Source organism: Esox lucius, chromosome 14 (assembly GCF_011004845.1).
Source record: "Esox lucius isolate fEsoLuc1 chromosome 14, fEsoLuc1.pri, whole genome shotgun sequence".
NCBI lineage: Eukaryota > Metazoa > Chordata > Actinopteri > Esociformes > Esocidae > Esox > Esox lucius.
The window spans coordinates 30,727,976-30,741,898 of NC_047582.1; the positions used below are offsets into that span (position 1 = coordinate 30,727,976).

General features: G+C 41.4%; 1 protein-coding gene across 2 annotated transcripts; it reads right to left on the reverse strand.

Moving 5' to 3' along the window:
- Nucleotides 1-78: 78 nt before the first annotated feature.
- On the reverse strand, nt 79-12,030 carry ppp2cb (protein phosphatase 2, catalytic subunit, beta isozyme). Of its 2 annotated transcripts, none has more exons than XM_010889609.5 (7): nt 11,551-12,030; nt 5,630-5,839; nt 4,000-4,173; nt 3,172-3,261; nt 2,663-2,824; nt 994-1,112; nt 79-819 (listed from the first exon to the last, which is right to left on the reverse strand). In XM_010889609.5, the coding sequence occupies exons 1-7, from the start codon at nt 11,650-11,652 to the stop codon at nt 747-749; spliced, it is 930 nt and encodes a 309-aa protein (XP_010887911.1). In that variant the 5' UTR covers nt 11,653-12,030; the 3' UTR covers nt 79-746. The 2 variants fall into 2 exon arrangements, with proteins under 2 accessions (XP_010887911.1, XP_010887912.1); XM_010889610.5 differs by lacking the exon at nt 11,551-12,030 and adding an exon at nt 9,049-9,196.
- Between the last annotated feature and the right edge of the window lie 1,893 nt (nt 12,031-13,923).

Here is a 13,923-nt window from a genome sequence, read left to right on the forward strand (position 1 = left end):
TGTGAAAATGTCAAGTTCCATTGATGTTATGAAGCTAGAATTATTCAGCTCCCTTGAAACTGAATCAGTTATTTGGTGTGGTTTACGATTAAAATTACTTTATTAGTTGAAATACATCAAAGAGGCAATCACTTCATGACAAATATACAGAGAGAGGAGACAGTAAATGCGACAGATTATACAGGACAAGAGTGGAAGTAGGCAGGTCTACAGACATGAAAGCACACACTCCCAAAAAGGGAGAGGTGTCTCCACTTGAATGAAAGCATCCATTCCCAAATAGTGTTTGGTTCAGAAGAGCGCTGGGGACGCAAGCTTGTGCAATTGTATAAAATAATACCGCAATTCACATGCCTGGCATCGCCAACGGAGAAAACTACGATTTGTCCAGTGATCGATCTTTGGGTGGGGGGGGAAGGAAGCCAGTTGTCAGATTGTTTAGCGTAATGTAGTCCATGACAGGGGGGGAAAAAGAAACACTACGATCAATAGTATACAGCAGGCAATAGCATTAAAGGCTAAACGGGACACTGTGTTGCAGTACTGAGACACAGGGCAATTTTTGTATTTTGTAATGTGTACTAAATGCTTGTATGGCACATTTTGGTCCATGTTAGTGTGTTCATGTTGTAACAGGGTCATATGCACACAGGGTTGTTGTTTTGTGGTGGTGGTGGGGGGGGGGGGGGGTCTTTGCTTGCTGTAGAGGTCTTGCCAACTTCTTCCTCCCCCAGGCTGGTGGGTGTTTATAAGAAGTAGTCGGGGGTGCGGCGGGTGACGTGGGGCTCTCCCCGTCGGGGTGCAGGGTCAAACTGAAGGCTAGAGGAAGGCAGGAAAAGCAACATTAGGAGGACTGAAACGGTAGAATTAACTGGACATTTTACAAAAAAAAAGTGGTATCAAGACTGAAATATATCCAGCCGCTGTAACAATGCCACCAAGCTTATTAGTTCACCTGGTCTTAAAAGTAAAGCATTTCCAAATGTTACTTACAAAGAGTATTTAAGAGTATCGTCCAGTTCCATGATGGCAGCTTGATTTCCACAGCGATAGCAGTAGTTTGGCGCACTAAAGATGGTGACAACGTTTCGGTCGTGACACCAGTTGTAGCCCTGTAAAACAACAACCTCATTATGAGTGCATACAACACAGCAGGCTGGGTGTCAAATGAAGGAGAATCCCTCTTGTATCCCCTTCTCCAATATGAATACGCAGCTTAATTTCCAACCTTCTAGAAATCCTTATACAAAGGAACTGAGCCAAGTGAATTTGGATTTGAATCCCAAAGAATGTTCTACAAGACCTCAAATGCAAACTTCTCACATTGATCTCCTCAAAAGCTACTGGAGAAGGTCAGAGGTGAGGGAAATCTGGCCCTTTTATCCAATAGGCTTGGGGGGGGGGGGGGGGGGGGGAGTATACAACTGATAAGAAACATAGCGGTAAGCAAACAACGGCCTGGATGCACAAAACATTTTCAAGCAGATCGCAATCACATTTCGGAAAATATAACTTTAAAATAATGCTTAAGAGAATAAAAATGTTCTCAACATTCTTCTTCCTTTCTTACTTAGAAAACAAGACGCAAATTCAAACAAGCTAATTTGCCACCTAGCTTATATTTTTACCTAGATCAGAGGAAAGCAACATCTACCGCTTCAGATATGCTGTTTTAATTGTTATCCATACCCAGTGAAGCAGTTCAGGAACTTCATGGGCACACAATTTTTCCCCCCTTAATTTGTAAATTCACAATAACATTTTGTGCAAGTGACTGGAAATAACCTGCTATACAACAGGGCCTAAAAAAACTGCATTTAGGTAGGTGAATGTTGGTTTGATTAATGGTTTCATAAAGCAAACATTAAGCATCCAATTGTAGCTTGCTAGTTGCCAAGCTGAACAATACCTTTTGTACAGTCACTGGCTACCAAAAGATAGCTAGTTAGTTAGAAACCTAGCTACTGAAAGTTAGCTGGACGTGCTACAGACAGCCAAGTCATCAGAGAAAATCATCAATAAAAGAAACGCGTTTAATCTCATGATAGTTTATCCTACTGTCTTGAATGAATTAGATCTATTTTGCGATCTCCCAAAATAAATCAAATCTCAGAGATGTCCAGTCTGTAAATCAGGCCGTCTCCATGGTAACCTCAGACTGCCTATATATGCAAAACAAACTTTAAAACGCTCCTTAACGGGCCTGTAGCACCCACCTAACAAAGCTGTAAGTGGGTAATTCTATAAATAAAAAGGCTGTATAAAAGGCTCAAACACCTTGTTCTTACACAGAAGCTTGTAGCTGTGCATTTGTAGATAATACAAAGCCAAGTTACACAAGTGTCTTCACTACATCTGCTCTAACTGGAAACATCCATCTAGTTGATTTTTCAAATTCCCTCTCACAGTCTCATAGGAACTTTACATTCAAAGAGAGTGGAAATACTAGAACATTTGATTAGGAAGATACAGCAAAAACCTGTACACTCTTCCGCAGCTTAACTGAAACGCTTACCGTATCCCCCTCAAAATACTTCATTTTCCAGTTACATGGAAATGGAATTCATGCAAATCTAACAGGTGAAGCACAACTGCACTGTATCAGATGTTTTCACAGCAAGTAAGAAATAACTGCCCAAACTAGACGCATAACTGGGGTTACCTCCATGACAAGTTGATGGGCACGGGACACCAGGGTAAGACCGTTGGCATGGTTGAAGGTCTCCGAGATGTCCTGCCCAAAGGTGTAGCCGGCACCACGGGGGGAGATGCCCCAGCCCCCGCGGTCATCTGGGTCGGACCACAGCAGGTCACACATGGGTCCCTGAAAGTAATAAGAAAAGCAGCTCTTACTGAAAGTGATAAATAGTGTTTATTACCTCCTTTGGGATAGCTTGAACAGTATTCAGTTAAGTCATTAAAACGGAAGTAGGATAGCAAATAGCAATGTCCTAATATTCGCCATCAGAAAGCTGCCCTTTCTCCAAATACTCCGCTTTTTGCCTGCTGTTCGACCCTGGTTGTAAAGCTATAAAACATCTCATGCAGTCCGTCCTCCTCATACCACCTGACAGCCCCGCTTACTGCTGACAGATAGCTAGTATACTTCCTCCCACTGTCTGCATGGTTGACAGGGCTGACAAGTGACGTCCTCCCGCAGGCAGCACTGACCTCGTGTGGGACCTCCTGCAGGCGATCCAGGGCCCGGATGTGATCCAGTGTGTCTATTGAGGGGGAGAGTCCGCCGTGCAGGCAGAAGATCTACAGCAGAGGAGGAAACAGAGCTAAATGTTTATTTACTGCTCCAGGCCCTTCGTCCTATCCAAAAGGAAAAGTTGCAAACCCTTGTTCAAACACAGACGTCTCTTCGTTTTTGAATGCGTGAGGACCGTTTGCAGTGACCTCTGCACCCGTTAAGCACCTAATCTGACTTTTGACACTAGTTTGGCGGCCTCTCCTGTTGTTTTGGCAGGGTGCCGGTTAGGTAAAGGCTTCATGGCGAATCTGTCTGTACACCGAATGTATGCATATTCATACATCACAATGTAATTGCATGCAAATAAAAGGTTAATTCGGTCAATTACGTGAAAGACTCCTGGGAATGTAGACTGAAATATACATTTCACATTACATTCAAGAGGTTCAATTTCCAACAGTAACTTTCACATTGCAATATACTGTATATCCTTCAAATGCATCCAACTGGTTTGACATAGTTATTTTATGCTATGGAGAAAACAATTCTAAAAGCTTGACTATGTTAGTACACTTTGAGCTCAATGAATCAAGAGGTGCATACTTTTGACCATGTAAATACATGTTTTTTCCAGACACGTATTTATGTGGACATCTTCAGACTGAAATGTAACTTCAGTGTTGTCCAACATGGGACAGTATGCTGTACATAGCACACTATTTTGGCCCAGTGTGCCCTTTAAAATAAGCAGTGTTCAATTTGTGAGGCACCTCACAACACACTGAAACCCATACACTTGTTACCTGTTCGTCAACCAGGGCCGTAAGGGGAAGATAGTCAAAGAGGTCTGTAAAGTATTTCCACACATTGGCGTTGCCGTACTTCCTCAAGCATTCATCGTAGAAGCCATACACCTGTGTGATCTGTCTGCTCTCATGGTTCCCCCGCAGTATCGTGATACGCTTAGGGTAACGAACCTGCAGGGTGAGAAAATGTACATTTGGCTCAGTAGCTCTGGGTCTAAATAACTACAAATTACACAGAATTTCAGAGTGGACGATGTGAACATGTTTAAACTTAGCGACGACATCGTATTCAAACCCTATTTGAACCATAATAAATAATCATGCTTCTTATGCTACCTGTTATAACCTATTGTAATAACAGGTGTACTGTAAGTTATCCCAATAGTTATCAATTGTCCTTGGATGAAATCGAAAATGGCCAAGATAATTGGTTATGAGCAGTAACAATACTCATAGATTGCTAGGTCATTTACATTCTACAGACGCACCAGCCACAATACTGATGACCAGAAGTTGAATGGAGCTAATGTCCAAATATTTACAATTTCCTCCAAATAAAAGGGACTTGGAATTACAGAAGCAGAAGTAGCCTCATATTTAGTTGAAACGAATGTTGCCCTCATCATAATATCAAACAGGGAAACGTTGACATTAGCTAAAAAAGTCAGTAAATAATAGCTAGCAATGCTAACGGCAGCTAGCAAAAATTCAGTGTACTCCCCGCAATATTAACTAGCTAGTTAATGTTACCCTGCATTGAAAATCAATTTGGTAACATCAAAATGATGACAAAGGGTTTAGCTAATACTGATTTGTCTTATTTAGAGACTGTATCGTGTTTAAGTCTTGGTAATGCACTTTCAACCAAATCTACATTCGCTCCCAGTGAGAATGCGTTGGGTACAGTGATCAGCCCAAAAACAAACTTTCAAAACAGTATTGTGACATTTAAAATCTTTGAGTACCATTTAACTGTAAATGATATATTAAATTACAGTTGATGTACACATTGACAGTTCCTGTATAAACATCTATATCAAGTAGGGATGTGAGCAGTGTTTTAGGAGCAGTATAGAGCTGTTGAAATAATAATTGCTTGATGTGGGGCACACAGCTTGACGTGGCAAGCACATAGACCTTAAACATTACAACTGACCTCTTGCAGCTTCAAGACAAGCTCCATGAACCCATCTCGAACCACTATGTGAACAGCCATGAGGGGAGAGAGACATTTGTACGACAGCCCGACCAAATCAGCTCGCCAGAGTGTAGTCAGCACTACTGGCTGAGCACAGTAACTCATCGAGTCTACGAAAAAACACTTTGGCGGCCTGCTTCAGTTTGCTTGCATACACTGACTCCTGAATACCAACCACTCCCACTCACCTTGAGAGCTAGCCTAGATTCCCTGAGCTAGTAAATCTAGAGCTACTCTATAGCTTTCTTCAAAGCATAGACGTTGTTTTTTTTTTTACTTGGTCCAACATACAAAACCAATATCTCTTTGGTTTAAGAATCTGGTACAAAGACCATATAGTAGGTGTAGCACATCATGTTATTTCCCAGACAGATTTCAGCTAACTGAATTACTGTGGTTTCAGCTCACTCAGGTTCAGAGTTCACTTGCCTTAAGTGCCACCAGCAGAGACACCGTTTCCACCGAGTAGTAGCCTCGGTCTACATAGTCGCCCATGAACAGGTAGTTGGTGTCGGGTGACTTGCCACCGATTCTGAACAGCTCCATGAGGTCGTGAAACTGGCCGTGCACATCGCCGCACACCGTGACAGGACAGCGCACCTCCTGCACATTGGACTCCTTGGTCAGAATCTCTTTAGCCTGGAGGGAGGAACAAAGCAAAGGCGTTTAACAAAAAATGCCAGTCATCGATGTGTCACGTGTAAAAGTGAAAACGAGGGTGAATGAAATGGACAAATGTCACGTTGTCACGGAGTTAAATATACGCAACTTCTAAACTATAAAACAACAAAGCTGCCTTGCATGACTTCTACATTCCTCCCTTTGACTGCAGTGGTGTTGTGGTTTAGTTACCCAGCCTGGAGAGCCATTTCCTGTGGAAGCTGCCCGGTTATCACCATGGAGACAATACAAGTGTCTCCATGGAGATTTCTCTGCTGCACATTCCAACCCCTCTTCTGTGTGACTGTGCTGCTGGTGTAAATTCACCCTTGCGCTAAAGCTAACAACATCCAGATTTATGAGTCATGGTGTGACAATGTCATTCATATAATATTAAATGAAAGAGGACAGGGTGGGTGGTAGATCAAATGTAGCTTGTTGATCCTGACACCTTGCACTTCAGCCTGGGTTTAAAATTATAACCATATCCCCGTATTCCTGTCCAAGCCAGGCTGGGAAGCATAACACCACAGTAACAACCTGATGTTATAGCACTGAGGCATGTAGGGACCCTACTTCCTACTGCAATTGTGTTCCCATCCTTGAAAGTGGGTACCAACAGAGGTCCTGGTTCTTACAACTTATAGCCAGTAGCTAGTCTTTTTGAGATTGCAAAACAATGGCAGCTTCTGATGATTGACATAATGGACAGCTCTGTTGACTAACTGCCCACATGTATGCAAACGTTCTTTCAAACACCACTTCAGCAGGGCTCTTGGACGGCATGCCGATATGGATTTATAAACTGTTGGTCCTGGCTGAACGTATAGTTATCACTGGTTAGTGTGTAACAGACACCTTTCATGACCTGGAACATTGTGACTAGTTTGTTGTTCTCTTTCTCTGCATACCGTGGATATAAAAAGTCCTTTACACCCCTGTTAAAATGCCAGGTTTTTTTTTTATGTAAAAGAATGAGACTAATGAGAATAAATCATGTCAGAACATTTTCCAACTTTAATGTGACCTATAATGTGAACAATTAAATTGAAAAACAAACTGAAATCTTTGAGGGAGAAAAATAAAGTCACAATAACCTGGTTGCATAAGTGTGCACACCCTTAAACTAATACTTTGTTGAAGCACCTTTTGATTTTATTACAGCACTTTATTACAGTCTTTTTTGGGTAGGAGTCTATTAGCATGGCACATCTTGACGTGGCAATATTTGCCCACTCTTCTTTTCAAAAGCACTCCAAATCTATCAGATTGTGAGGACATCTCCTGTGCACAGCCCGGTTAAAATCATCCAACAGATGTTTTATTGGATTCAGGTCTGGGCTCAGGCTGGGCCATTCCAAAACATTAATCTTCTTCTGGTGAAGCTATGCTTTTGTAGATTTGGATGTGTGTTTGGGTCGTTGCCGTGCTGAAAGGTGAATTTCATCTTCAGCTTTCTAAAGGACGCCTGAAGGTTTTGTGCCAAAATTGCCTGGTATTTGGAACTGTTCATAATTCCCTCCACCCTGACTAAGGCCCCGATTCCAGCTGAAGAAAAGCAGACCCAAAGCATTATGCTGCCACCACCATGCTTCACTGGGGGTATGGTGTTCTCGGGGTGATGTGCAGTGTTGTTTTTGCACCAAACAAATCTTTTGGAATTATGGCCAAAAAGTTCAACATTGGTTTCATCAGACCATAACACATTTTTCCATGTGCTTTTGGGAGACTTGAGTTTGTTTCTGCAAACTTCAGCCAGGCTTGGATGTTTTCTTTGTAAGAGAAGGCTTCCGTCTTGCCACCCTACCCTATAGCCCATTCAAATGAAGAATACGGGAGATTGTTGTCACATGTAGCACACAGCCAGTACTTGCCAGAAATTCCTGCAGTTCCTCTAATGTTGCTGTAGGCCTTTTGGAAGCCTCCCTGACCAGTTTTCTTCTCGTCTTTTCATCAATTTTGGAGGGACGTCCAGTTCTTGGTAATGTCTCTGTTGTGCCATATTTTCTCCACTTGATGATGACTGTCTTCACTGTGTTCCATGGTATATCTAATGGTTTGGAAATTCTTTTGTACCCTTCTCCTGACTGCTATCTTTCAACAATGAGATCCCTCTGATGCTTTGGAAGCTCTCTGTGGACCATGGCTTTTGCACTGAGATGCAACTAAGAAAATGTCAGGAAAATCCTACTAGAACTTTTGATGAATCAGAGTCACTTTAAATAATGGCAGGTGTGTAATGACTTCTATTTAACATGAGTTGAATATGATTGGTTAATTCTGAACACAGACACATCACCAGTTATAAGAGGGTGTGCACACTTATGCAACCAGGTTATTGAAAGGTTTTTATTTGGAATTTTTCCCCCTCGATGATTTCAGTTTGTTTTTCAATTGAATTTTTCACATTATAGGTCACATTAAAAATGAAAAAATGTCTGACATGACATATCTTTGTCTCATTCTTTTACATCACAAAACCCTGGCATTTTAACAGGGGTGTGTAGACTTTTTATATCCACTGTACATATGCCTGCACTTGTTGTGACATGTTTACGGGATGGTTGTGAGAAAGGTGGCCTACGCAGTTGGCAACAGGCACTGCCCTCCTAAGTGATAGCACACGGGGCAGAAATGCCATTCCCTCCATCCGATCTGGTCACTGCACCCGCTACGCACCTTGCCCAAATGTATGTGTCACCATGGTGAGCAACTTTGCATATTACTCAATTTGTATTCCCAAGCGTCGCCTAACATGGTTAACGCCTATGCAACTTATGAGTCTGTGAATATGAATCACCTCAGTGTGACTTACTGATTTCTTGTTCACATCATTAAACAATTTTATTGCCTTTTTTTTTTATCCTATACAGTGTAACAGAGTGTTTTTGTCTGGCAATTATCATGCCTTTGGCCAAGTATTGATAGCAAAAGTAGAATTAGTTTTCAATAGGCTTACCTGGTTAAATAAAAGTGAAATCGAGGGAATTAACACAGGTGCTGAATTACCTGAAAAAGGTTCAGTATACGCTCAGAGCTCTGTTGATATGGCAGACCTCTAGCTGTAATATTTCAACAGGAAAGAGTTCCCCATCGGTGGCCCATGTCATGTTACGCATAGTACTGTAGCGTAACACAAAGACAAACAATAGCATAAATGAAGGCTTAACGGTAGGCTGGCCACTGACTTCTTTATCCATTGCAGCGATATCAACACGGACCCACGGTGACGACAGTACAAGTTGGGTGGCATCCTAACCATCTGATCCAGTGGTTCTCAAATTCTTCCTTGGGACACCCAGCCACTCCATGCATTTGAACTATTCCAGAGCTGGCACTGACTGATCCGACGTGTAAACGAATCATCAAGAACTTAATTACTGAACACGGTCTGCTGACAAAAATTTGAAACATATTACTATTTTTATGGACATCCGAGAGTCTATTAAAGAGCCAATGAAGTTTGTTCGTAGCCCAGTGGATCCGGCATTCATGTTTGGATCCGACATGGAATACCTGGTGTTAAATGTTGTCAATAACCTTGTTGTTGATCGCAAACTAAGTACCTCTGTGTGTAGCTAAGTATACTCGACTCAGATGGGGGTGTTAGTGTGGGCAGACTGCAGCACCAACATCACATACCATGTTGTTTTTATCAGAAACTACTGATCTTTAGTAACCAAAGAGCAGTCAGATCTTAATGCTGATTATTATATCCGATGTATCAGATTATTTATTTTTTACTTGACTGTATGCGATTTGGAACTCCACAGTGTGGAGCCTAGCCACAACTACAGCAGCTTTTCTATCTCATCTGTAGTTGTGACACACTCCATGGCTTGACAGAAAAGTTAATTACATTGAAGATTGTTAGGGCTTGGCAAAAACATCACAGAGGCATGTGTATTCTCTCTTCTTACCATCCGTGTCATTGATTGTGTTCCTCACTATCAACAAAGTTATTAAAAAAATATTTTCCCCAAAGGTAATACAACTAAAACAACTGATTGACCAATTCGTGACATCACCTGTACACACAGTGTTTTCTCATGAAGATAAACAACAGATTATATTAAAACTGTGTATACTTTATAGACATAGGTGACCTAATGTTTGATTTACAGATGGGCAACAAATAAAAGGGAAAAGCCTATTTGAATTATGGATTGGAGGAATATAAAGAATGAAAATGCTTCCATACAGGTCCACGGCATGAAATAACGAAACAATCAACATCTGATTGTGCTCTGTATGTATACAATTTTGGATCAACTTGACAAGAAGATCTGTCTTTCGAAAGAGGGTTCATTATTGGGGCAGAGATGGCAGGAGCCTCAGTTATAAGGCGGCTCAACTGGCTAGGGTTTCAAAAGAAACTAAAGTGACTAAAGTTACATCTGCATTTAAATCAATGGGAAAGACATCAGTAAACAGGGTTGGAAATTGTGGTTGATTGTGGGCCGCATTTACTTTATGCTGTGGGGTGAATTTCCCTAGCATAGTTTGGGTCACCTTGTCTCCTTAGAAGGAAGGGGCACTTGCATTTCATTAAAGTTATTCTGAATGAAAAACTGTATCCTAAGGTGAAACGTATCTATCCTGATGGGAGCGGTTTCTTCCAGGATGACAGTGCCCTCATCCACGGGGCACGAGGGGTCACTGAATCTTTGGATGAGTATGAAAATGATGTGAATCCTGTGCTATGGCTTTCGTATTCACCAGATCTCCATCCAATAGAATAGCTATGGAAGATTTTGGACCGACGTGGTAGACTGTGCTCTCCACCATCATCATCAAAAGACCAAATGAGGGAATATATTTTGTGAAGAATGGTGTTCTGTCCCTCTAGTAGAGGTCCAGACACTCGTAGACGCTGTTGTTTTTCCCTTTAATTTGTCACCCGTCTGTATAGTATTAACTCGGTGAGTGCAGATGAGAGCATGTCAATTCCGGTTGAGAATCACTTAACGTTGCAGCCTACCTTATTAACTTGGCTGTCAGGCTATTGCGTTTCGCAACTACAGGTTGGATACAATAATTGCTATGGAAGTTAACGCAGACTGTGACGGTGTTAGCCACTGCAGCTAGTCAACATTGCGCGTGTTGATGTCACTGTTAGAACACACCAGCAAGATAACTAGCTACCTAGCATACAAAAAATATGGCAATGCCTGGACAACATTATGCTTCACTAGGCAATAACTTAGCTACGTACATATGAGCTCACGTTACCACAAATAAGGTTACAAAAGAACAATACATGCTTTATTAAAAACACGTGAAGAAGTGTTCACACAAGCTAACTACGTAGCATAGCTAACGTTAGCTACTGCTGGTAGACACTTAACGTTGCATTGGTTGCGGGCGAAGTTGTTAAACTCATTACCTAGCATTATATATAGCCCTGGGTTGTTATGATAGAATAGACGTCACATTATATATGTGCTAAACTACTCTCTGTAGCAACGATACAATTTGTATCCCAAAATGTTTAGCTAATTGCTAACTAGCCACCACGAATGTACAAAAACTGCGGTTAATGTAGTCGTCGATACACGCTAGATTTCCCTGGCCTTGGCTTGACGTTAACTACTTGTTACCCATGAAAAGCTATAGTACATTAGTTAGAAGTAACAACACTAGCTAGATACAGCATTGACATGTTTTTGGTCTGAGTCTGGTGGTCTTACCTTTTCGCATAGCGTTCTCACTTGATTCTCCGATAGTTGCTTGCATTCATTCAGTTGCTCGACCCATTGGTCCAATTCCTTTGTAAATACTTTATCATCCATTTTGAAAAATATGTCTTAGTAAACGAGCAACAGTTACTTAACTTGCTAGTGGGTATGGTGAAGAAACGAAACTACTGTTATTTTCTCTAGCGATTTCGACGCAGCTGAGTAAGAGTATAATACAATGCTGCGCAGCTACCGATCTTTCATCAACAAACAAATCAGTGATTATTATCTGTACCTAGATGGTAAATATTTTTGTTATTAAATGTCCCACGTATAAACCGTCTGGCGCGGAAGCCAGGGACGTCCCCGTTTTCTCGATTTTGCGAGCGATTTCTATTGCTCGCTAGTTCCCAGTCGCCCCCGACCTTCCAAAGTAAACTAGCTGTGTAATGGCTGCTCAGTATTTGCCTCGCTTGAGTCGACGTCATCACATTGGTATGTCGAGAATGATGGAAGCGATAAAAGTCTAGGCGCCGCCTTGAGGACAAGAGGATGCCTAATAATGAAATGGCTGACAAATAAAACACGGAGATGGGAAAACAGATCTAAGAAAGTTGCACTTCACAAAACTCTCGGTACTGTAAAATGTTACATTTCCATGTGTAGCCACACCAGTCCAAGACCTCCACATCTTCATCTTCAGGATTACCCTAAACCAGCCACCCTGAAAGCCGATGAAAGTGTGGGTTTGCACACCTGAAAAATTTCTGCACAAACTGTCAAAAACTGTCTGTGGGAAGTTTCATCTGCATGCTTGTCATCCACCAGGGTCATAACCGGATTGCAGTTATTTGTGTAAATTATCTCATGTAGGCTACATAAGTATTCAGACTTTATATTCAGTACCCCGTAGATGCGTATTGGGCTGCGATGACAGTTTACGTCTCGATCACACCTACAACGTCAAAGCAGAACGCTTGCAGAACGTTTTGTGCAAGCACGCAATTACTCAGAACCACTTTTATAGGCTGTCAAATGTATATATGCTTGCACAGCACATTTTCTGAAATATGTACTTTTAATGTTGTAGTTAGTGAATTATCAAAACAATATATATACGTTAACGTTTATAAGACAATGTTTGCTATAAGTGCAAAAGAAAGTTTGATATTCACCGTTCACAACTACTTCTGCCCTGCTTCCACGCATACAATTTGAGGCATACATTGGATAAATCCAACGCATACACAAGACCAAACGACCTGCAATGATACAAGCCAATCGCAGCGTTCCATTTGAAAGAGCATCAATTTCTAGGTTGTATTTTTCACTTTAACATTGTGGATTTTTTTTTGTTGATCAGTGGTAAAAACTCCTGATTCGGATGTTATGCTGGCAGCACTCAGATTTTCGTTTTAAAAATAAAAGCCATCATAAAAATCTACAAGGCAACATAGTTAACAATCTAGTCTGTAAAAAAGAACAGACAGGTACAATTTTGGAACAGATATTAAACATAAAATGTACGGACTAGATTGTTAACTATATTGCCTTATATATTTCAAATGTGGCTTTTATTTTGAAAAAAAAAATCTGAGTTAGCGCTGCTAGCATAATACCCTGCTGCTAGAAGAACGGTAATGCAGCCTCGAATGGCCATCACTAACCATGAGGACCTGATTGAGTGCTGCAGAGATGTCCTTCTCGAAAATTATCCCACCTCTGTAGAGAAACTCTGAGGCTCTGTTAGAGTGGCCTTCTTAAAGTTCATGGGGCAGACAGATCCTCTCCATGTGCCCTGGTAGGAGCGACCTGCCATATAGGATGCAATCCAAGGGTGCTCAGAGCCAGAGGGACAAATCCCTGGAGGGTGAAAAGGGCGGTCTGATGGTTCAGTGTTCAAACCATCCTCCTAAGTGCCTTGGAACAACATTTTCCAGGCAGGTTCATTAAAGCTTCAGTTAACACAATAAAATACCAAAACCAGATAATTCTCTAGAGTGGTAGAAGAGTGCATTAGATAATTCATATTTTGTCTTAAACCAGGCTATTACATAAGCTTGGTCACCAAACCACCTTAGTTACATTTCAGGCTCCTCCAACTTCTGCATTCTCATTCTTGAAGAGATCCAGGCCACTGCCACATTTTTTGTCAACTGTGCAGCTAAAGAAGTCATCAGAGCCAGATACTGTAGATGGTGACTGTTGTTGCAAGTTTTGCATTCTATAATTTGTGACCAGTGTTTAACCAAGTTCTATCTGTCAACCACACAGGAAGAATTTTTCTCTCTTTTTTAAAAAAAGCTACTGCTTGTTCCGTTAGTTTTCACACTTCTGCAAGGCAAGAGACATTATGTTCAAAACATTTTGTTCAGAGGGCATGTA